The sequence below is a fragment of the Ornithodoros turicata genome, unplaced genomic scaffold (genome assembly GCF_037126465.1).
Source record: "Ornithodoros turicata isolate Travis unplaced genomic scaffold, ASM3712646v1 ctg00000838.1, whole genome shotgun sequence".
Lineage (NCBI taxonomy): Eukaryota > Metazoa > Arthropoda > Arachnida > Ixodida > Argasidae > Ornithodoros > Ornithodoros turicata.
The window spans coordinates 470,318-495,392 of NW_026999403.1; the positions used below are offsets into that span (position 1 = coordinate 470,318).

A 25,075-nucleotide genomic window follows, 5' to 3' on the forward strand; every position below is an offset into this window, starting at 1 on the left:
AACGCAAGCTGACACACTCACACGCACACTACTCATCTCTATTTCGTTTAATTGAAGCATATTCACAATATAGGCCAAAAAGAGCAAGAGCGTTTTCCTTATATGGCGAGCGCAAACATAACGGTATCGGGTGTTGCCAATCCTTCCTTCACTGTTGCGGCTGGACAGATATATAAAAAAATAACATATTTCTTACGATACAAATGAAACACCAGAGATGAATAATTTCACAGAACTGTTGAAGTCCGGGAAGAATGTTCTTTAGCACGTTTCCGATGACTCCGCGTACGACGCGCAGGCAGAACAAACACACATAGAAAAAAAAAGTCACTTCCGCTGACGTCACGGTCCGCCATATTGAGTTTGGGGTGTTGCCGTGAGAGGGCTATCGCCAGTGCGAAAATAACGGTGAGCCATTTATACCTTCCTTATTTCCTAATTATTCTGACACATTACAACTTTGGAACATCAGTAGATCAAAGTGAACCGTTCACCACCTCCAAATTGGCACTACACTTCGCCGCCAGGTCGATAACGAACTCGAGAGATCTCGAAACAGCTGCAGTATCCTCGCGGTATGGGCCCCAAGCTGATTTTCTTGTGAGGTTTGCCGGAGTTTAGAAACGCGTTGAAGCTGTACAGTCATCCTTGAACGACGGTAGGTTGTGTAAATTGTCCGTACGTGTGTATTTTACGTAGCTGCGTCGGAGTCACAACACCCAAAGGGAAGTGTTCGCTTGGGAAGACTTCTATGTATAGGGTTACAGCCTCGCGCGCACGATGTTTTTAACACTTCAGGCACCATAATACGCTACTATCGGTATTTACTGATGTTCTCACAAAGGTTACCGTCAAATTATATACCAACTTTCACTTTTATGTACCGTGCTTCGGCGGAGACGTCGAAACTAGGCGAGAGATTTGCGGGTAGGTCTTTTCTGAAGAAACGTTCCTCGAGTGTATGCTAAATAGCGCGCTGTTGGTCCTTGGAGGCTGGAACGAATCGTCTGCAATTAACAGTTGCAACAGACGACCTCGGCATGGTAAATTTTGATGCGGCCAAATCGTTGAAAGTGTTACCAAGGTTACGTGCGCCGTAGCCGCACTTAAAAATGTCACTGAAGTTACAAGGAAGGTATGACTTCGAGCGGAATGAAAAATTTAAATTTTAAAACTAGCACTTGTTGCTGCTGCGCAGGTGAGCATTGGTTGTGTGCAGGGCGGATTCATTTGACTGACTTTGCAGGATATGTCGCATTCGACATCCAAAATTTCAGCGGTTATATATCCATGTCATCGATTGCAGTTGATTTATTGCAGACGATGTGGTTGTAATCTGTTATTGATGGAGTAACAGACGAACGTGTCAGGGTAGGGTTTCACGGCAGCCGTTCCCTGTTACTTCAGCGCATCTGTCTTGCCGCGACCTACACTTGAGTTTGGAAAGCTACCAAAGGCGAGGGCGGAGGCTTTTCAAAACAGTCGTGCGCGGAGCGGCGCCCGATGTGCATGTTTTTCTTTTGAACACTTTTTCGTTTTCACTTTCCGAAGAGTTCAAAGTATGAAATCTATTATTGTGCACACAAAAACTAGCAGCTTGGATCCTACGAGTCATACTTTTCCTCTTTTTATGTGTGGGGTAATGGAGGGAATGATATGCACTTGAACATGTACACATGCGGAAACGAACTACATAAATAATAATAGTTATTATTACATAGATTGCAAATATTTGAATGAAGATCGTGCTTCCTTAAAACAATTTCAGCAGAGACATGTTCAGACCAGTGTTTGGGGGTAATCCGTTACTGTAACTAAGGTACTTTTTTTTTTTGGTAGTTTTTATCTTAACTCGTTGATTTTGAGCTCCAGTAACTTCTCGAGGAGCTCGTTAGTTTTTAGGCAACTTGGTCAAAGTGGCTTGGGGAAAGTTTCAAGTTCCTTTTGTGCGATTGTTAAGCGGTGAACGGTACAAATTCTGTTTAGGCCGTACGCTAGGAGACTCAGGTGTCTCTGATCTTAGTGGCGAGCAATGTACTTATAATGACATAGGGCATTGTTTACTAAAGTTAAAACTTGGCGCGGTTGTACGATATGTGCGTAGGAACTCATGGAACATAAACCTGCTTTGCGCTCCATTCAGGACCCTTATTACGAGATCAAAAGCATCAAATTCCTCCCTAGAGAAACACACAAATGTATGCTTCTTTCGTCTTATCAGATATTGATATACCTTTTGTATATCAAAACTATTTTGAAATGTTTTGCGTCGCCCATTGTGAGGTCAAGATCTGAATTAACTATAGAAAGGTCAAGAACTAAAAATTATATATTGGGTGGTGAGTAACTTCAATATAACTCGTTACTTTTCTAAAAGAGCTTAGGAACTTTAAGTTCATTTTCATTACGTGTAACTTCATCATCTCTGGTTTAGACATTCCTACATGGTTTTGTGTAGCAGACTGCCGTGCGTATTCAGATAAGATATAGTCACACACAGGGCTGACGCCTCCAGGGGGCAGCCCCCCTGAGCCCGCCAGGGCCGATGCCTCCAGGGGCAGCCCTCCCTGGGCCCGTCTAAAGAGCGCCGAAAAGACAGTTGAGGCAGCAAGAATGCGGGGGGGGGGGGGGGGGGGGTGCAAATTTTCCTCTTGTCTCCCCCCAAGGCAAAAAGTGGACCAGTCCTTGTCACACAAGAAAATTTTGTGTGTGTGTTCAGAAAATTCCTGGACGAGTTCGTGGCAAACGTAAACAAAAATTTTGGGTTGGAAGGTTGCAAATTTACCGCTAGTATTTGCACGTTCTTTTATATCCTTCTCATAGCGGTCGTACCTGTCTCTTTTCGTGCCTTCATCTGGTATTTTGCGCTACACAGTACCTTATGGCGTGGTAAAACTAGTTTATATACATTCCAGCACTGTTGAAAACAATTTTTTGTAGATCTGTGAGATATTTCCGGGCTTGTTATATATATTATTATTAAAACTGTTATAGAAAAGTAACTCCTTATTCTAACTATATATAGTTACCACCTTTGGTGAAAGCGACTGTCATATACAACTGTACTTACGTTAAGGCAAGGCCACATCTTTGCCCTATCTATGCATACTTTAAATAATTTTCTCATTGTGATAATGATATTTGTGAAATTCGATATGTTAATTTGTTCCAGCATTGCTCCTTACTTTGCAGACTACTTTTTGTACTATAGCTTTTTGCTTCACAGACCAAAAAAGTGACTAAAATACTGACAACTTTTTGTTGTGGGAAGGGATGTGTTTGCACTGAACTAATGGAGGGATACAATGGAAACTTCAGTAATCTAGTTGGTTATATTTGCAACCTGCAGTTTACGCTACATTACAATGGTTACTCTCAAACAAACATTTTCTTCAAGCTCTACATTGTTCACGTGCACGTTGTCGTGCTGTGCGCCGCTACCTGCGGAACCTGCAAATGAACATTTTCTTCGTGAGCAATCAAGTATAGGCACACTCTTGAGCGATTCGCTAGCATGCACGTACTAAGCAAAATAACACCACTGTACGCATAGCATTATACCGAGCAACATATGCTGTGTAAATATGTAGCAGTCATCGAGATTAGCCGTTGTTTGTAGTCGTTATTTCTAGGTGTTCAGGACATGCGGCTGTTTGCCCATTGTTCTGGTTTCGAATCAGTGTTTTCGTTTTTCTTCCTGCAAAATTACCGACTTCCTCCACAATACAACGAATGCATTTGTGCAGTTATTGTTGGCGATAAGATTGTTCTGATAGGGTACAACAAAATCACAAACACTGTGGTCAGACTTAGTCATATCCTAGTTTTATACGGATGACAAGCTGAAGGGCACGAGAGCGAAGCAGAGATTAAAGATTAGTGGAGCGAAGATAATCGGGAGGGACAGTATTTTACCCCTCGGCTGATGCCGAGATCATGTTCAACTGTGAGTCACATGTAGATGCAGTATGCACACATTTGCAGGAGTCGCAAGGTTATATGGCCTTATATGCTTGAGGGGACACTTCAAGATGCTCTAAAACATAATAACTACAGGGTTATTCTAGCAAACGTTACACATTTCGACCGCACTGTAAAAATAGAAGGCTAGATCTGGCCCATCCCAAACTTTGCAGACTGATAGCCATTTATCTGAAGTTTCATTCGAATTTTTGTAAGCACTACGTTCATGTAGAAAGAAAATTAAAAATAAAGCAAAATCTTGCCCCATGCATTTTCAATGGCCTATCCCACACAAACACCGCCATTTTTTCTTGTGTGTGCTTCATGTTCACGTCACTTCACACAGGTAGCGCTGCCTACAACGATGTGACATGCCAATTCTGACGTTATGCACCAATCCTCTTGTTCTGTATGCTGGTGCCATCTGTGTGTGGTGAAATGAAAGTAAAGCGCAAACAGCAGAAAATGGCGACTTTTGAGCGAGATGCGCCATAGAAAATGCACAGAGTGAGATTTTGCTTGTTTTTTTAATTTTTCTTTTACGGGACCATAATGCTCACAAAAAATTCCAACAAAACTTCAGACCAATGGCTACCAGTCTGCAAAGTTTGGTGTTGGACAAACCCAGTCTTCTATTTTTAAGATGCGATCAGAATGAGTAACGTTTGCTAGAATAACCCTGTAGGTTTTATTTGGAATCTGAAGCTTTGTGATGCTTCTCAGAGCAGGCAGGCTGCTCACATGACAGTGATGTCAAGGCAGCAGACGCTTAATGTCCCGTGTGGTGTTAACGCCAGTTTTAGTTTCCTCAGGAGGAAGTTGATAGCGAAGATGATGTTGCCTGTCATTGCCAACTATTGCTGCTGTAGTATGTCCGTCTTACACTAGAGATTAGCTGTGCGTACACAAGCACCGAGCATTCGTTCTACCACATCTTCTTCTGCATGAGAATTACTCGTTACCTCCTTTTACCATTTTTATTTCCCTGCTAAGGATTTATCGAGTAAGGAAATTTTCAAAGTGAAACGTTCATGCTAGTGCTCGTATCAAAGTTAACGCTTTCTGCCACGTGGATATGTCGACAGTGTTCCATACGGCAACAATGAACACAGTGAGCAGTTGCTTTGCGGTGCTAGCATGGAATCGAGAAAAATACAAAACAAATGGCGCAACAAAAGCCATAGCGTTTCAAATTTTCCGTTATCATAGCACGCATTTTAACTGTCGTGGAGTTGTGGGTGTTGCAGAGTATGCATGAACGTGAGTTTTAAATTGCATTAAAAACATTAAAATTTATTAAATTAACATTAAAATTAAATTATTAAAAACATTCTCTGGGGGGGACTTTCAAAATGTGCTGTTATATGCACTGCGTTATATGCCAGCCAGTTCCAAACCATGTTCAAACGTACAATTTGAAAGATAGAAGGTCAAGTACACTAACCATTATGATCACAGATCGAGAAGTTACCCGTCAAAAAGAACTAGTTACGAGTCAAGTTAGCGTGTGAAAAATGTAACGAAGTCAATAACGAAGTTCTTCAGCCTGAAATGTAACTTGCAGTTACGGAGTTACTTAAAAAAAGAACGAGTTACTTCCAAGTTACCTCGTACACAAAATAGCACGAGCAGTTGAGTTCGACCTTGAGTTGCCTGCAGAGGAGTGCAACACGCTTAGATCGTTTTCGTTAATGTCCAATAATTCGAATGCTTTGCGTCTTAGTCCCTGGTTCAGCTTCATTTCAATGGCAGCGGTTCTCACCTCCTGAATAGAATACAGTCATTGATTGAATGACATGTTTTATGGTCTAAAATACCACGAAAGAACTGGAGAGAAAGCAAGAAAATAAGTGGACGTGAGCGAAAAACAAATTAAAAGTAACTTGGAACTTAGCTTAAGTTACTTTGGCAAAGTTACCTGAAAAAGAAACGAGTCCCTCTGAAAGTTACCACGGTACAAAAGCACCGAGTTAAGTTACAACTTACCAAAAAAAGAACTTAGTTACGGTAACGAGTTACCTCAAACTCTGATCATGATACGCTGGCACAGCATAGCGATGACTTGCCAGGTTGGCCTCATTCAGTGAGCAGGACACACATTCATTGTCTTAGCATTCCCTCATACATGTTTTCTCAAATACAACGTAGGACAAGCGTACATACAACACAGGACAAGGCAATCTTCCACGTTCATGAGCACCTTGAGGCTCATGTTGTGTCATGCAGTTTGTGGTGTTCCCGCCTTGGAACGGATACTTTCCATCATGTTCAAATGTGCCGTCAAATGTATCGGGGTAGTATTTACAGAAATATTTTTCTCAGTAAAGACAGCTTCGTTATGCATCACGTTTTTTTTTTTTCTTTTTTCAAGGACAATGGCCTTGATATGCATTTTGCTGACTTTTCTTGACATACATTTGCTGCATATTTCTTTTTGTATATTGTTATTTTAGTTTTACCTGTGCTCATCTGTGTGCAATGACCATCGCAGTACCCACAGATATTGCAGGAAGTTCCATGCATGGGAGTTACATTCGGATTGAGAACAGGAAATCGGAGTATCAGCTCGAGAAGTATAGAATAGTGTTGAGTTTCTCAGTAGCAAGTGAATAGTAGGGGTATAATAATAATATATAATAATTAGTAGAATAATAAAAATAAGGAATAAGAGCAAAATACAAGAATAATAGTTTATGCTCGATGGTCTACAGCGTAGGAGATGGGAATTGGTTCAGAATAAGAAGTCGTGAGACATGACCAAGGGAGTTTATCTATATCTGTTGAGTTATCGTTTAGGGCTTTGGTCGAGTTAGAACGAACGGTCGGTTTCAATGTTTGCCTGTAAGAGCTGCTGTGATGCTTTCTCATCCGGTTGGTCACCACACACACATATAAACACAGACTTTTGGATCACCACCCGTTGCTTGGTCAGTATGAGAAACTGTGATAAACATTAGTAGTGGTACATAGGAATAGGAATTTATTTAACGTTATTTAACATAAGATACACAGAGGTTTGCCTAAGCCTCAAGGGCTTGTGGGCAGAACCCGGCAGATAAGTGACAGGCACAGTAAGTTCAATATAACCAAACATATTCCTAGATTAGTATTATACAATTCAAATATTACATATTCCATGCAGTTCAAAACTAAAGAAAATTAAACAAGCAAAGGTTTCTCTATTAACAGAGAAGTGAATCAAGAGCACTTTTAACGGAACAAATGGACATTAAATTCAAAGCATCTGACGGCAATAAATTAAATATAGTGGGAACATAATAGGAACGTAATCCCTTGCCATAATTTGTAAAAATTCTTGGAATTATATTATCTTGGGATTACATGAAGCAAATTATACAGACATTTGGTTGTTGCAGCATGGTACTTGCTAATTTGCAGCATTCATGGATTACTGTCCATTTTTATTTACTTTTTTTTTTAATTGAACAAGTGGGCAGAGTATATTGTCTCACAATAGAGAGCAACTCTCTTTGTTATTCAACCTAGTCGTTTTGTGATGCAACACGATTACAGTCCTGACTTGAGATATATGCTGCGCAAAACTAGGACCATACTGTACTATCTCAAAGCGTGTTTCGGACGCTGAAAGAGGATTATACGTTCAGCACGTACTCTGTTTGCTCGACAATACAAATCGCAGATGAGCTTTTTGCTTGCACTGACACGCACTAGCGGGGTCTCTCGATATTTTTCGGACCATCATAAAATACTGAGGTTCGGCGCACGTGACTTGTAACGAGAAAGCAATTTCATAATGATAATGATAATAATAATTTTTATTAGTGCCCAAGAACGGCCGCTAAGGCCTTGGTGTTGGCGCACACAATACACATAACTCACAGTGGATACAATACAGACATAAACGCACAAATAATTATGTACAGACATATATATAATACATATACAGTGGGACACAAACAGATGTACATTACAAACATAACAGGCACTACAGAACCAAACTCGTTAATAATGCAGTGCTCCAGAAAGTGTGTCTCAAGAGGTACAGGTTGTTTCCTGAAATGATGTAACACAAGGGATAACGCTGTACGTGCGAGATGAGTAGTTGGTTGCTTCCGGGAGGGGGGGGGGGGGGTGCACCTGGCGCATCACTCTTCCTCCCGCGTTTTTTTCCCGCGTGAATGGAGGACCAAGAATAGTGTATGCCGCTGCCCCCCCCATGTCTTCGAAGTGGCACTGTGCCATCCAAGCTGGGATCCAAGGGCGGTCTTTTTGCCTGACACTTTTCTCTTCTCAGCTTATCCCACTTTGTCGGTCTGTGTACTTTCGATTTGTCTGTTAGTAATCACATGACATGCTTGCGGTGACATGGTATAAGGAAGAAGGGGAGGGGGGGTTGCCTCGTGGGCGTAGGGATATTTACAGCGAGCCCTCGTTAATATGACCCCCGATAATCTGACATACGCGCTTTACGACCATACTCCTGGGGAACAATGCAGTGAAACCTCTGCAAATCTCCCCCGTTAATGTGACAATTTCCCATTATGACCAACATTTTCGAGAACGACCATGGTCATAATAACGAGGGTTCACTGTATAGCGAACCCTCGTTAATATGACCCCCGATAATCTGACATACGCGCTTTACGACCTGGGGAGCAATGCAGTGAACCCTCTGCAAATCCCCCCCCTCCCGTTAATATGACAATATCAATTCCGCGTTATTATGACCAAAATTTTCGGGAACCACCGTGGTCATAATAACGAGGGTTCACTGTAAACGAATTTAGTTTTAATCAGTAAAATTATGGTTATAAAAATTTGCTGTGAGGTTTGGATTTTAACTTGTCCTTGTTTGCAGAATGTGATGTATGCATTTTGTAACTGCATGACGAAGCTTTTGGTGTTGTAGTTTGCTATTTGGTGGAGGTATGAAGACAATATATCATGAAGTAGCTGCATTTTTTTTTTCTTTCTGATATTGTATCACTGAAAGAACAGGTTGAATTGATCAGTTTCGTATCTCCATGTAGGGACGGGGTGCGTAACTTCCGATTTTATAAATACTGCAAATTATTCTTTTTATTATTTTGCAGGGTTATTTAATCACAGTTTACTTTTTATTTCGTTAGCAGAATTAGAGCTTAAAAATTTTTAACGAAAATTCTTGATTGTGGAACCACTCGGTGAAGATTCAAGGACACGTCGCGGCGTCCTCGTAAGTCTTTGCGCTTGCTCTGGTGAGTTAAAAATGCGAGTGGATATGATCTCTTATACTCGATGTTAATAAAAATAAATAAAGGAACAAATAAGGACGTTTTCCAAGCTGATAAGGTGTTGCACATCGATGACACGGTGTAACAGTGTATGGAAGGAATGCCTCAAAGGCGGGAACACTCTCCGATAAGTGTCTCTGGAGTAAGTTTTGCGGGCCTCGCGGGGAAACGTTTGCGGAAGGCAGCGAAGAAATCGATATCCTGGCTCCGCGACTCCGTGGCTCTCGCGTCGTCTTGGCGGACGTTGTCGCCACGTATTTCCATTGGTAATGAGTGAGGTGGCCTTTCGCGTGGCCTTTTCTTAAAAGCGGGGTCGGTCTTTCGGAGACGCCAGTTTTTTTTTTCTCTCTTCTTTTTACTTTCGTGCTGGACACGTCCAGCGAAAGTAAACTTTCGTTGCGCGGAAAAGTCGGGCATGTCATGTTACCGCGTATCCTACGAGCGGCATTCCTGCATATCCTTCACTACAGATATTCTGTAGCAGACGACAAGAAACGCGTTGGCGGTGTCGTCTGCGAAGTGTCGTCTGCTGTGTGCGCAGTTCGCCACTACCGATATTCCGTAACCGTGTGAACTCTGTAAGCTTTTGCTCAGTGCTTTTGCTTTTTCTTCCACTAGAATCTTCCGTAAGGATGTCGCTCGTGTGAATACATAATAAGAGGAATTGGGAGCTGTTGACGTGCGACGACTTGCTATTGCGGGTTTAGAGGTACCATTACACAGTGTGTCAAACCAGCTCCCGTGGTCTTGTGTGCACCACGATATGGCATTCCACGCCGCGAGTGGGAGGTGACCCGGGTTCGAACCCTGGCACTAGCTGTGCTGTGTGTTTTCCCTGGGTTTTCCTCGTGCGCTTTGAGGCAGATGTCGGCGCAGTTCTCAGCGAAGTCGGACCAGGATGCACTCCCCCCCCCCCGCTATAGTCGTGACGATACCCGCTTTAGCGAGCGTTCCATCTACATGGAGCTTCGTGTTTTAGGGTAAATCCCGGTTTTACCACCGATTTGCATCATCTTCACGTTGGGTAAGACCCGAAAAACTCCGAAAACTAACTTGGCAAAGTGATAATTCAGCCATCAATACGGACACTGCAGAATGCTAAGCACTGTACACTCAGCATGGTTGTTTCGTAGCTTTGTGTTCATCGATATGTGAGAAGCGCTTTTTTTTTTTTGTAATTTCGACGCGAAAATCTGCTTTCCCACCCGCCATCGCTCGATTTCACCCTGTTTGACGGCTCCTGAATGAAAACACGATTTTTACTCCCAATTTTCAGAACATAAATAATAACAATATAACAATAATAATAATACTTTATTCTGAACGGCGTCAATCAATAACCGTGAGGTCTACCGGATGGTACACCAACAAGGTCAGTGGCAGTTTAAACATGGCAGGAGCAATACAAAAAGTAAAACAAAAATAGCAAAACACAACATCAAGAATATAAAGCAAACGTCGGGAAAGTGTAGGAATGTGGAAGAAGTCAAAAGTGTTAATGTGATTGCGCATTAATGTTAAGAAGGGATGATCTAAAAGAGGAATAAGGCGAAAAGATGTCAGCGTCCTGGTTATGGCGAAGTGCGTTCATATGGAGCAATAAACGAGGTACCGGAGCACAGTTATGTGAAATATTAACATGTGCTCTTATAACATGAAAGCTGAAAACACAAGGCCCTACCTATACAGTGTGTCAGCTATATGCAGAGGGTTTTATGAAATAGGGAAATGCCCTCCCCCCTTTATTTATTTATTTATTTATTGTATGTACGTCAAAGGCCCGCAGAGCGGGTACAACATGACGGAGTGGAACATAACAGAACAAAGGAGGCAAATGAACATAAGAAAAAGTCAGACACGTGATACATCCTATAAAATACAAAAAAAAATACAATGGGCAAAAATATCTTTCACAGTAAATACGCAGTTACAGTACTACACAGCAAATGTGTACTACAGTCCATGAATGTGAGAATCTGGGTTTATTGGTAAGGGTAAGGTCATTTCACCGCTTTTTAATTATGAATGTACTACAGTGGCCTTTTCTCCCTGGAGGGAGGAAGCACTTTTTGGCGGGAGCGACAAAAATGACCACCAGATCGGTCATTATTTCCGGGGCACTTTCTTGGCGCTATATATAGACGACCCTCTGTTTACAAACATGTGACGTCACAAGAAAACTGGTTCGAGGTTATATTTTGCTGCGGTGGCCAAGAAGCGGGAAAAACGCGGCGTCTGATAGGCTGATAAAGCTGATAGTGCCCACCAGTATGCTTTGCGCTGCGGCGCTACGTAATCAGTGACGCAGGGGTGCAGGTCGTCTATTGGCTGGAGCCTTTGTCTGAAAACGGCAACGTCGTCAACGCTCCCAAAAGACTGGATGTTACCATTGCGCACATCTCTCCTACGTGTTAAAAAGTTGATTGGTCAAAATTAATGAGGACAATTCGCCCCAGAAGGCTGCTAATGAGGTCATAAGGTGGCCCACTGACCAAGAATATATGACCACTTATTATTGATTATTGATAAAAAAATTGATAAAACTTTGTCCACAGTTAGCGTGGACACCCTGTATATGTGCTCAAGAGTCAAGATCACGGTGCTCAAGGTGCTCAGAGTATGACAGGTTGAACTCTTTCTACAGCACACAACAAAAATAGTTGTCGATTTTTTTTTTTTTATCTTGCAATTCCGTCTCGTTTTATTCGCAGTGTTTATGGGAACGTAAGATAATTTATTCTCGTCCCGAATTCGCTGCGATCTAAAGTCGAGGATGCGGTAGCACACAGCTTTGATAACGGTAGCGGAACTTCTTCTGCCGACTTCCGCACATTTCCATTGCTAGGATTCCCTTCGTATGTTCTTTTTTTTTGTATTTCTTTCTTTTTTTTGTGAAGACGAGAACGAGGCGCACAAGGTCGACGTGGCGTGATCAATCCAGCCAACAACCAACAACACTGTTTTGCAATCCAATCCAATCCAATCCCCGTAGAGCGTTGTTGCACGGTCGAGCTGCCGAAGCAGACGACACAGGCAACAGTAGAATGCTGAACTTACAAGACGAACTATTGCTATTTGTTAGATGCATTTTTTTTTAAATTTTCTGCGTTTTGAATTTACAGGGTCAAAATTACCGTTACGTGGCGTCGTCTGCAAATTGTTGAAGCGACACTTGGCCCTCGCACACACCAGTCGGGGACGTGTACTGAATGTCACAGACGGCGTACAGGATCCCTCTATACTAATAAACAAAGAGAGATCTCCTGAGACGAATTTCACCGTGTTTATAATGCATTTCGCCCCATCAATTTGCACTGCCTGAGAGGACTCGTCGTTTTGCGATCGCTTGCGCTCGACAAACATTTGGTGCCGATAAATCACAAAATGGAAACGTCAGGAAGTGCGTCACTTGTAGTTTGTTTTGGCACTGGAGCCGCTGGCTGCAATTTTCGGAGTAAAACTTGAATGCTTTTGCAACGGTTTGGTTAATTTTAGGTCCGCTCTCAAATGCTTACTTTGTTTCCTATCTCGCTTGTACAACCACTATAGTACATAGTGGTTTCATGTGTGCACTTTATCTCTTCATATCTTTTCTTTGCGTTCTTAGTATGTTTTTATATTAAATATCACGAAACTGATATCCTATTCGTCTTCGCGCGCAAGAGTTCAGAATATATCACTTGACAAAACTAAAAGGAACGGTAGGTTTCTGAATACTCTTACAGCAGAAAATAAAATATGGATGCGCGAATGACGGCACCAACATGAAATCCATTTTATATGGTGTATTCTCTGCAGGAGCAGATACCCCAAGTAATCCTTCTGTCCCGTACGTTTTCTTGCTCCAACCCCTTGACCCTGTAAAGACTGGAATCATTTTCATATTTCTCGGCGCATTTTTAATCTAATAATCGCACCCTTCCCCACTCGGTCCTACACACACACACACACACACACACACACGTTCGGGCTTCACGGATCGTTATGCGAAATAAATTGATTCCATTTTAACATAACAGAATTAGTCCTCGTTTTCAAGAGACGCCGTGCATCTTTGTCAAAGCAAACATGAACGCATCAGACGGGAGAGTGTGGATAGGATAGCCATTTTTAGAAAGTCATTGCTTTTCTCCCTCGCTCTCCTTTCTTCCTCCTTTCCCGTCACGCGCCATTTGTCCCTCCCCCGCTGTGGGCATCCGGTTGTAGCTCCTTGGGATGTTGAGGAGGAAGCTCCCGCTCCCGATTCGGGATGCGGACGCTTTTCTTCGGGGGGAGCGGTGGGGATGCGATCGTTTGTGACGCGATGTCCCGATGCGTCAGTCTCGGCCGGGTTCGGAAGTTTGGGGATTGTGCGTCGTTTTTCGTGGCCGCTTTTTTGACGTGCCGTGGCACTGCGTTCGCGTTGTGTGGAGTCGGTTGCTGTAAACACGAGTTATAATGGAATTAGGGAAGCGCTCAAAGAAAAGTCGCTGCGGCGTAAATTTTTTGTATATTGTTGACTCATTAGATGGGTCACAGAATTAGTGAGCCCATCTTCCTTATCGCTTTAGCCGACCATTCCCTACATTATATATCCCATCCCATATATCCCATGTTATTATATAGCCCATATCCCTATATTATATATATATATATATATATATATATATGCTGAAAGAAAGGGGTTCGGGCGACCGCGAAATTAAATAGGTACTAACAAAATATGAGGCAGACAACGAAGATGTAGGAAGTAGAAACTTCCTTTCTACTTCCTACATCTTCGTTGTCTGCCTCATATTTTGTTAGTACCTATATATATATATATATATAATGAAAAAAATAGCCGGGGCTCTTTGGCTGCACGTATAGCATATGTTTGTAACTCAAACGTCGCCATGCCAGTACTGGACAGCTGTTTCGGCCTTGTTGGGCCTCATCAACAGTACGCAGGCAGGCAACGTTTGAGTGGATGGCGTCAGAAGGTCACGTAACACGTGAGTCCTCCCGTCAGGGTGAGATAACTCACTCACTGAAAGCCCAGTGCAAAGCCAGTGAAGTATAAAATGAAAAAAAATAGCCGGAGCTCTTTGGCTGCACGTATAGCATATGTTTGTAACTCAAACGCCGCCATGCCAGTACTGGACAGCTGTTTCGGCCTTGTTGGGCCTCATCAACAGTACGCAGGAAGGCAACGTGTGAGTGGATGGCGTCAGAAGGTCACGTGATTAGCGTGACGTAGCACACGATACAGCGTTACACTCAAGTGCAAAAGCAATGGCTTTTGCCCCATTGCTTTTGCACTTGAGTGTAACGCTGTATCGTGTGCTTCAGAAGAGTGCCAACACTCCTGTGCTTTGCGATTAACTCACCCCCAAATTTCCGACTGATTTCCCTCCCTGTGTTGCGGCGTTAGCATATTCTAAATTCATTAAACTAATCTGGTAATTTAAATTTCATAATACCCTCCACTACCCTGAGGCCTGCTGAAGCGTAAATTTTAATGAGGCGAAATACATGCAGAAATGATAAAAAACACACACACACACACAATATCGAGGTAGATAATGCAGCTAATATAAATTACGTTATCGTGTATGCTATTTTGCTGGGCTATTTTAACGATGTCTTACGTTGCCTTCAGTCCTGTACTGAAACATCCCAAGAACTCGTGTTTTTGGCACTGCCCAGAAACAGGGAAATTATATTAACACTACCGTTCCTTTTGGCTTATTGTAATGGCTAGGATGTCTTCTGTACCCGCATCGTCGTGTAAACTCCGAGGGTACTGGTTAGGTGCTTTTGTGGTTTATTTGCGATTCGCGCGAAGCACGTGCATTTGTAAACGCGTAAGGGATGGTTCTCGAGCCATGTCAATTTCCAGTGCACCGAAGAAATACGACGCTGAACCTTACAGGGCTCATGCTTTGTAACTATTCCACAATTTCTGTGACGGTTCATCGCACTTCTTTCTGACGACGTCGTCGCGCGGAAATAAGATAAAACACATATACTATATATCATATCGAATTTAAGCGAACGGTGCTCTGTACGAGTCAAATTATCTTCTCCGTCACGGCCAACACAGTGAACGAACCATTAATAAAAAAAAGAAAGGTATCTGAAAAAGGTGAAGAAGAAAGAAAAAGACGCGATAAAGTATAATATGCAGAACTGCACCGTGTACGAAATTGCGAGCTTCTCCACTGTATTAGTCACGGGCGCTGCAGGACGCGTCGAACCAGAGCATCGAACCTTTCGGATACAAAAAAAATCATTTATGAGTCAAGCGTATGAACCTCGATATTGTTGCCTTAAACAGCACAGAGGTCGTGGACGTCGCTAAATGTGCATCCCCGCATCCACTATACTATGGTGCTTATACGACTTCACTTGCGGAAAGAGCTATCCCGTATATTCCCCCTCATTTCCTTTTATTCCCTCTTTCATTCCATGTTTCCTATGGGGCGGTTGATGGCACCCCATCACTGTGTTTGCCAACTCTCAAACAAGCCGTGTCCAACATGCTCGCGTAAAAGAACAACAGGACGAGGAGGGCGTTGCGTCACCCTTGAGGGAATGGTTTGCTTTTATGCTTTTCGTTATTTTTATTTTTTTTGAGTTCGTCTGTGAGACGGTTTGATGCGGTCCACGCTCTTCCCCGCGTCTCCATGTCATGCTGATGTCTGTTATGCGTTTGTTTTTTGGGTGCGAGTATAAGATTACGGGCGTGTCTGCGGAATATTGTATAGCAGACATCGAATAGTGTTAACAACTGGGCGGTTCGGTAGTTCATATTTTAAAATCGCACTAAAATCGCACTGGGGGATTTTAGCGATTTTAAATGATAAAGCGAGAGAGAGAGAGATTATGTGTTTAATGGCTCAAATGCGGAAATTATAAAGCAGTTTGTAGCATTGCAATAAAGCAATGAGTCATCAAAGCAGACGACGGTGCAAAAGCACCGTCGTCTGCTGCAAATCATAACGCAATTTGTAGCAGACGACAGTGCTTTTGCACCGTCGTCTGCTTTGATGACTCATTGCTCGATGACCAGTCGTTGACCTTCCGCCGTCTAGTGAATTTCGAGCATAAAGTTACGTTTATTGCGGTCACAGTCACGTAATTCTCTTTTAAGAGATCTACTCTAACTGCAGCCACTTTTTGTTTTCTTCTGGTGCGTGGCGAAGATTCTGGGTGTGCCTGCAGAAAAATGCTGCAGCAGTTGATGTATACGGTGTAGTACGTACGGATACTCATAGAGGGCAACACGTTGACCTTCCTCCGTCCGGTGCATTCTGAACGTAGTGTAGCAGTCGCGATTATAGCGTATAGCTACTTTTGATCCAAACCGAACACATTCAGTAAGTTGATTTTTTTTTCGCGTCTTATCAGAGTTGGTCGTAACATCCTCAAAAATGTAACACGTTGGACTGCATATACCACATACCATGCACGCACATATGCTCGTTAATTTCAGGTAATAAAATTTCAGTGCCGCTGCGCGCACAAGTACCCACGTATTTCGATCCGTCTTCACATGAGAGCGAGCTTAGGAAGGTTAATCTCGGCCAAATTGTTCAACCGCCAACGTCTTGACGGGCCGCCTGCGGGGGAACTTCACTGCAGGGCTGCGAAGCTGTACAGTCAAAGCACGCTTTGCAGGGCTCGGCTTGCGTTCATTCGCGCTCACTGACCAACTACTTTTGCCGTATTATTTTCCAAGTATCGCGGTGTCCATCTTTAAAGATATTGGGATTGTAAGTGTCTCTTTTTCTTTGATACTAAAATTATGATATACTTATGATATGATATAATCATATGATACATGCGGACGTTAGTGAACGAGTAGCAACGTAAAACCCAAGACTTGAAATGTTCTCGTCGAAAACTTCTACGACCATCTAGTATACCGCTTACGATTCCCGCTGAGCTCTGGCCGAATTTGAGGCGCCCAAAAGTCTGGGAGGGAGGCGTGGTATATACGTGCACATTAATATCGCGTGAAGGGGGCGTGGTTTGTTTTCGATCCCTCCCCTTCGGGGCCGCAGTGCAGCCGCGCGTGCGTCGAGGGGCCCGCGCCCAGTCGTCGTCCGAACCGGGGACCGAGCGAGTGGACCTTTTTGTCGGCCCCCCTCAGTGGCCCGCGTCCCCGGCCCGCGGGGGGCTGGGCCCGCGCAGGTGAGATGGTGACGATCATTGGGATGTGTGCTGGAATGTCCTCGATAAGGATATATATGCCACGACGCGGTGTCGGAGGTTGACGGAGCAGGTATGATTTTTATAGAGTTCACGTCCCTCACTTTTCTTAATTTTCAGATTTTATTCATTTTTTTTTAAATCTACAGTGCGCTAGTGTATAATGACTGTGGCTCGTCCGTTAATTTTTTTTCTTCTCGAACTAAATTGCGAGAACTAAGACAATCTATGCCATAGTAGCACGCACAATTTGGTGCCTCTAGTAGTGTACTTGATGCACAAGACGCTCCCACTTTCGTTTCTTTCATTTTGAAGGCTACGTATGAGGCTAGATATGTTCCGAAGCTTTTTCTTAGCATAGATATTTCTACTCGTTGAAGTATGCGTGGTTCTAAAGTACTCTTAATGCCACGGTTTGCATGAACATCGTCATCTGGTGGTAGATTGCAGTCGTCGTCTTCGTCTTCTTCGTTTTTTTTTGTGTGTGTTTTCTTTCTAATGCTATATCTGTTCTACTTATGTGTAGTAAGTCATAGGCTTGTTGCTGGTTGTACTCTTAAAACGAACGGTAGTGATAATACAAAAAAAGATTAGTAGAGATAATGATCCCTATTTTTGATGTCACACGACTACTGTGACCCTAATCAGAGGTACGGCCAGTGTATTTGCCCTGCTGAGGGTTCTCCAACCCTGTTTTAAAATCGCTTAACATCGCATGCGTTGTTTACTGCGCGGTGGATTATGTAACCGAACAAGTTGCACTGTGCCGACAACTTTCTCACCGGGTTCCAGATTGCAACTTGGGAACACCGATGGTGCTCCTGGAAGGACAGAAACCATAGTTGTCAGACCGACCAGTCACTTGACTGGGTGCATTCGATTCAGTGCTGAAAGTTCCTAAAGCAGTTGTGGCGCTTCGCTTCTAAGCTGGATAAGTGAGAAAGATTGTTACTTGCAGCGATGCGGACCTACATTTCAACTTTGACAGAAAAAAAGGTAGCAGATGTGTAGAAAATTGACACTGTGAACACCATGGTATTGCGGCAGGCATATCCACCAATGAGGCGACAGTGTGGCTTAGGTCACATGCTCACGGAAACCAATAAGTATGATAGGGGCTTTTGTCCCTGTTACGTCAAAGCTCGGCGTTTGTTTAGGGGTTTGTATCTTGACAACTATGTCGAGTAGGGTAATTCTAGCTCCTTTTCCCTCCATATCTGACATGTAGTACAATGCATGCCTGATGCAATGAGCTGCGAATATGGAAGTATTACAACCCCTTAATGGTCTCAAAGTAGTTAACATCAATGATGTCTTACACCTGCAAATTCTTTGGCTGCGTTAGTGACAAGCATGCATATCTGCTGAAGTTCTGTTAATTCTGCTTCCACGTATGAGATCTGAACTGGACTGAAAAGTTGCGCTCACCTGTTACAAGAATACTGCGGCACATGAATCTTTGTGGTCACATTACCCCAACCTTGTTGTCATGTACAGGTATTCCAAAAAGGATTTAATGACTGTTGTGCTAGGAAGCTCTAGTATAGTCATAAAAACTACAGTTATTGAGGCTTAGATGCAAGAGCTTGGTCTTTGTAAATGTTAGAGGTTTGCTCGAATGACTAAGGCAGATCTGTGTTAAGTAGTTCTCAGAAGTAAAGTAACACTATATTTGATTAGTATATTCTCAGTTTGAATGGAAGTACAATGGCAAGGTTCATGTGCTGCCCTTTCTGTTAACGTTTCTTTCTGGAGAAGTTTTGTTAGTCATCTAGTAGGATGTCTCAGTGCATTTGATAATAAAACGAGCTGTATTGTACAGAATGGGGCTGTATGGCGCATTTATGAGGAAATGTTAATCATTAGGCTTTTCGTGCCAATGGCTTCTTTAATTTTAAAAAAATTCATTGCCCCCTGCTAACTGCTAACATGTATTCTACTGTCCCCACATGGCCGTGGACAACTTGGACGAATGATTCGTGGTTTTGAAGTGTCCGATCATGCGCATACATTTTGTTTGAAGGCCTTGTATCCCACAGCCAAAATTTTGGCAGCTGCGAACTTCCTAGGGTTCTGTACTTGCATTACTCATGAGAATAATAATAACGATAACTAATCTGTAGATGAGGTCCTGTGGTAACTTGAGTGAATGACGAGAGTTTTTGGAACTTTTTCTCACTGCAGGAATTTTACCCTCATGCCCTCGCATATTCCCATATTTGGTTGGCAAATTTCACTTCCTCTCCAGAAAGACCACCTTTGAAGGACAAAAAGTTGCGTTTCCCACGAATGACGATGTTCTTTTGAGGGCATGAGATGCAATAATTGAATAACGAGATTGCCTAAATGTCGAGTTTAAGAGCCACTGAATTTTCTCTCGTAAAAAAAAAAAAAAAAAAACGAAAACCTTTTCTACTGTAACTTTATATAGCTATGCAAAGTGATTGTCCTGGCCAGTAAAAGCAACAAAGTTACCTGGTTAGCTTCTACTGTTAAAGAAAAAGGAGAGAAAAATGCTTGCTGAAGTTGGAAACTTGCGTCAAAAAAAGGAATAAGGTGCTACACATACACAAAAGGAAAACAAATGTTACGGGTACCTTTATTGCTTTACGGGAAGTGAAGTCGCCTTTCAGAGCTAACTCGAAACTGGCTCCTTGCCTTATCTGGCTGGGCTCAACCTAGACATGTTTATTCTATTGCATTTCAGACTCATAGCTATTCGTTGTGATATAGTGTTACTTCTGCCCATTACACTCTCTTGTTATGAACCCTGATTCATTGGCAAGACCACTGTCTTGTATAGTGTTTGCATACCGTATTATTGCTGCTGACACAGCAGAGCCACGCCTCACAAAGCATTTCTTCCCCAGCAGTGTACTCTTGGTATGCCCCGCCAACATTTTTATACTGATCCTTACTCTTTGCTCCCCTCTCTTTACCCAGGGTGTTAGTGAGCAACGGGATACCCCCAGCAGCGACCATGGCGACGCTGTCCCTCAAGATTAGTGTCCCTGAAAATAAAGTGATCAAGACAATCCAGTTTGATCCGAGCACGGTCGTCTACGATGCCTGTCGTGTTATCCGGGACAAGGTGCCAGATCAGGGACTGGGAGACAGTGAGTGCCATATATCTGTCACAAATGTGGTGCTAGCTCACATGGCACAACACAGCGCAGAATTGTCTGCCACAGTGTATTTTTTTTTTTGCTAGCTTGGAAGGGTGTAGTAAAATCTGACAAGTTTCCATGTTGTCCATTGTAGCTGGCAGGAACTGTGTCTGCATTACTTACAGCATACCAATGCATTAGCTTTCTTTTTCTTAAATCTTATTGACGTGAACTTTGCTGTACAAAGTAAGTAGAAGAAATTGTACGCATGTTATGGTGTACGTGTGAATCAGATTGTTCATGCTGGTAGAAAATCTGAGTTCAAGCATACATATGAATCAGATAGAACGATAAGATAACAGGTGAGCCGGTGGTGATGACTGTCCCTACGTAAAGCAGGACTCTGAAGGCTATGGTATATCCGTAACCTTTGGGATGTCTTGAACGCGTACGAACTACCTCGTTCCAAAACTGCGGAGATTCTATTCGAACAAATTTATTACGAAGCGAGCGCTTCGCCACTGTGAAGCGAGAGGGCGCTGAAAGCAGCACACTGCCGACATCATCCGGCATCCTTTCCCGGCTCTTCATTTGACCCGCTCATGTTTTGGAAGGACCTTTTTCCAAAACACACTCGCTTCTATCCCGTTGCAGTCGACACCATAATGGTCGGCTCAACACGTTGCATGAGCGGTTGCGGATAGAGATCTCTCTACACGACGGAAGCGGAAACTACATGGGGCATCTTTTTTTTGTTTCCTTCAAAAAGCGAGGGAGCATGCAGGTTTCGAAGCAGACGATGATGCTGGGTGACGTCACGGTATCCTCCTTTCGACATACCATCGTTGTATGGAGGTCTGGTTTCTGCTCTTCGCATTTCGGTTTAGGTTTGCTATTGTCGTCATTTACGAATTAATTACTCGCGCAATATGAATGCGGATGTTGTATTCAGTGTAGAGGGGGTGGTTGGTTTGGGTATGATGCTCACCCAAAATTTTTTCGAATCCTCACAAAGTCTCACTTTAAAGGGGCAGTGAGGTGACACTTAATGTGGCCCAAAAATCCTGTCTCATTTTGTCAAGCTGATCATCAGGAGTCACCATGCGAAATATTTTAGCTCTACGATGTGTTGTCACTACGCAATGAAATTTACAAAGAACAGTCAAAATTAGCCGCAGACAGCCGTCACGATCCTCGCATGACGTTGAAACGTCTCCGTGCCTTTCTTTTTTGTGTCAGCGCCAGTCTACGTCACGAGTGACGTGCTGGGGGAATACCCTCCTCCTTTCATCATTCTCCGATTTGCTCTTTCCAAGAGTGGAGGATTTTTTAAAGGTGTCCGGTGTCTCTAGCGCATGAACAGTAGGAAGGTCGCGCTTTCCTACGACATGGGGGCACTATGCGCTGTACTGAAATAAACGACAGGGGGAAAAGGAGGGAAAAGCGTGGCGCATAGGTGTAAATGTGTATTGCAATTAATGTGATGTGGTTACATTCTGTTCACTGTGGAATAACCTTCACGTGCATGGACTGCGAAACATTGCGCATTTCGCCACGCTGTTGGCAGTCACGCCACATTGGGAGTCCGGTGGCGCCACCCTGTAGGCTATGCACTCTACGTGCACATATCGCACGTCGGCACAAATTTCTCCTTCGCGATACAACTTACAACCTTCCGCTTCCGGCGAGAACACGCGGAAGGGCGGCCTCGCTGTGACATGGGCACTCCGATAGAGCGCAAAGATTGCAGGATCAAGGGCTCGGCTATTGGTTGAGGGCGCGTGGCATACACCTCTGTCCTTCAGGCCTTCTTCGCGTAATGACCAATGACGGGCGAGACACAAAGTGATCGAGTTCGATTACTTTTGATGAGGATAGGGCCCCAGCTGGGATGCTGAGTCCGGGAAGGCAAGGAAGCATGAGGAGGTTGTGCCGCATGGTTGGTGGCTGGGAAAGGGAAGTAAGCAAAGCAGGCGCGTTGTTTTTATGGCAGGTCGTTGCGTGGGTTGGAATCCGATGTGTAGATGATGGAGTTCAGTGCGAAACTTGCGAATTGAGCGGGATACGGGTCAGTTTTCTTCAAATTATGCAGTCAGATTGCAAGGAGTGAAGATGAACTGCAGTAATCCATCAAATTAACCGGAATTTCGAATTAACGAGGTCACATTAGCGAGGTCCTACTGTAGTTGATGTTAGTGTGGTAGCTGCCACGAGTGGATGCCGATGGTAGATGATGGAGTTCGGTGCGAAACTTACAAATTGAGCGGGATACTAGTCAGTTTTCTTCAAATTATGCAGTCAGATTGCGATGAGTAAAGTGAAACTTCAGTAATCCTTCAAATTAACCGGAATTTTGAATTAGCGAGGTTCTACTCTAGTTGATGTTAGTGTGGTAGCAACCACAAGTAAAAAACAAGTTTTAGCTAGTGTCTACTATCAAGTGGAAGGCCTTAAATGTTGAATTTTTCACCTCACTTCATTTGTGTAACTCCCATCTGAATTATTGAAGGGTCCAACAGTTTGTGAAATCTTATGGGCACTAATGAAATGTTTCAGGTAAAGAGTACGGTCTTTTCTTGACTGATGATGATCCCAAGAAGTCTGGTTGTTGGCTGGAAAATGGGAAGTCCCTGGGATACTACCTTCTTAAGTCCGGGGTATGTTGTCCTACTGATGTGTTCTACAGTGGTCTACTGTACTGTTATGCATTGCTCGGCCCTCATGTTTTGATATTTTATGTTTCAAATCTAGTGATAAACATTCGGTTTTGTGCTAGAAGCTATAAAATCTGGTGATATCATGTAAAAGAGCACATTCCTCCAGCGGAAAAGTAAAAAGTGACCAGAAAAACTCTCAAGAAAGTGAGAGGCAATGCTGTGTGTGAAGTATTTAGTTCCCCCCCCCCCCTCCAGTATAAGCGGCTGTGTTTACACTTTGTCGCATTCTGTTCACAGGCTTTTGTTACCCAAAGTGAGTAATGGAAATCAGGGAGTAAAAACGTTTTTTTTCTTTCCGATTTTAACTCTAAAACAGAAGGCTCTATGCATAACGGATTTATTGTCAGAGACGCTCAGAAATGCAGGCATTTTTTTTCACTGTGGGTTTGCTACTCTATCTTATGATAAGCATAAGCATTCTGCATCCTAAGTGCTACGTTATTAAAGGGTTTGTCTTTTCGAATATGCTGCAAAATTTTAACACATGCGTATCATTGGAGGAAATGTTTCCATAGGATCCACAACAATGCATTAGCAGAGAACAGTGCTTTTATCCAGAGTTTTTTGCCCAGTCCTTTTTGCCGTAGAAGTAGTATGTACTATGCTTATCCTATATTCGTATCAAGGACACCTTGGAGTACCGCAAGAAGCTTCGACCACTAAGGGTGAAAATGCTCGATGGGTCGGTGAAGACTGTTTTGGTTGACGACAGTCAGCCCATCGCCAACCTCATGGTTGTCATCTGCACAAAGATTGGTAAGCATGACCCCTTGCCCCAATCATGCCCTATGACAGAATGACGCACTTGTGTTTGTTGCGTAGATTGAGAAGTTACCCGTCAAAAAGAACTTGTCACGAGTTAAGTTATCGTGTGCAAAATGTACCTAAGTTAATAACGAAGTTCTTCAGCATGAAATGTAACTCGCAGTTACTGAGTTACTTAAAAAAAAAAGAACGAGTTACTTCCAAGTTACTTCGGACACAAAATAGCATTACGCAGGCGCAGCGCGCGTGAGCAGTTGAGTTAGACCTTGAGTTGCCTGCAGAGGAGTGCAACACGCTTGAATCGTTTTCGTTTATGTCCAACAATAGACCTCTCCCTGTTTGTAAACAAATTATGTCATAGTGTTCGACAGCGCCAAAATTTGGTAGAATTGAACTATGCTCGAAGCTAGAGGTGAAAAAGGTCGCGCCCGAAAGCCACGATCTTGAGGGGATTACGACATGGTCCCTTAAAGGGACGCGACCCTCAGTCCTACTTTTCTTCTAATGGTAGACAGCGAACAAGTGCCCGTTCGTGGAACCCAGCCCTCCTTCCGATTTGTTTCGGTTTCAGTCTGTCTACCAATGTCATGATGACGTTTCTCTGGTAGAGGTCTATTCGAACGCTTTGCATCATACCCCCTGTGGGCGCACAATGGTTCAGCTTCTTTTCAATGGCAGAGGTTCTTACTTCCTGAATAAAATACTGTAATTGATTGAATATCACATTTTATGGCAAAAAATACCATGAAGGAACTGGACAGAAAGCAAGAAAATATGTGGATATGAGTGAAAAGCAAGTTAAAAGTAACTTGGAACTTAACTTAAGTCACTTTTGCAAAGTTACCTGAAAAAGGAACGAGCAGGCTGCTCATGCAGCACCTATGTATAGATGAAGCTGCGTTGCAGTTGATTGTATTGCTAGAGCTGCGGTGAAGCAAATTGTCAATGCTCGTCCTGTGCATAATTTTTTTTGCTTAACAGCTGGTGAATGTGTGCTGGGGAGTGTTTCTCTTCCCTTTTATCATTTTTCTAGTTTAATTATTGTGCGTCCTCATAGCAAGGTCCTGTCGCACTGCTCACCGAGACATTGCGG

General features: G+C 43.2%; 1 protein-coding gene across 1 annotated transcript in view; it reads left to right on the forward strand.

Moving 5' to 3' along the window:
• The first annotated feature begins 329 nt into the window (after positions 1–329).
• Positions 330–25,075, forward strand: part of LOC135375168 (talin-2-like) — an 83,668-nt gene continuing 58,922 nt past the window's right edge. Inside the window, exons 1-4 of the mRNA XM_064607890.1 lie at positions 330–408; positions 20,337–20,509; positions 23,057–23,157; positions 23,844–23,973. Coding sequence (XP_064463960.1) covers positions 20,374–20,509; positions 23,057–23,157; positions 23,844–23,973 — 367 coding nt within the window. The 5' untranslated portion in view covers positions 330–408; positions 20,337–20,373. The remainder of the gene's footprint in view (positions 409–20,336; positions 20,510–23,056; positions 23,158–23,843; positions 23,974–25,075) is intronic.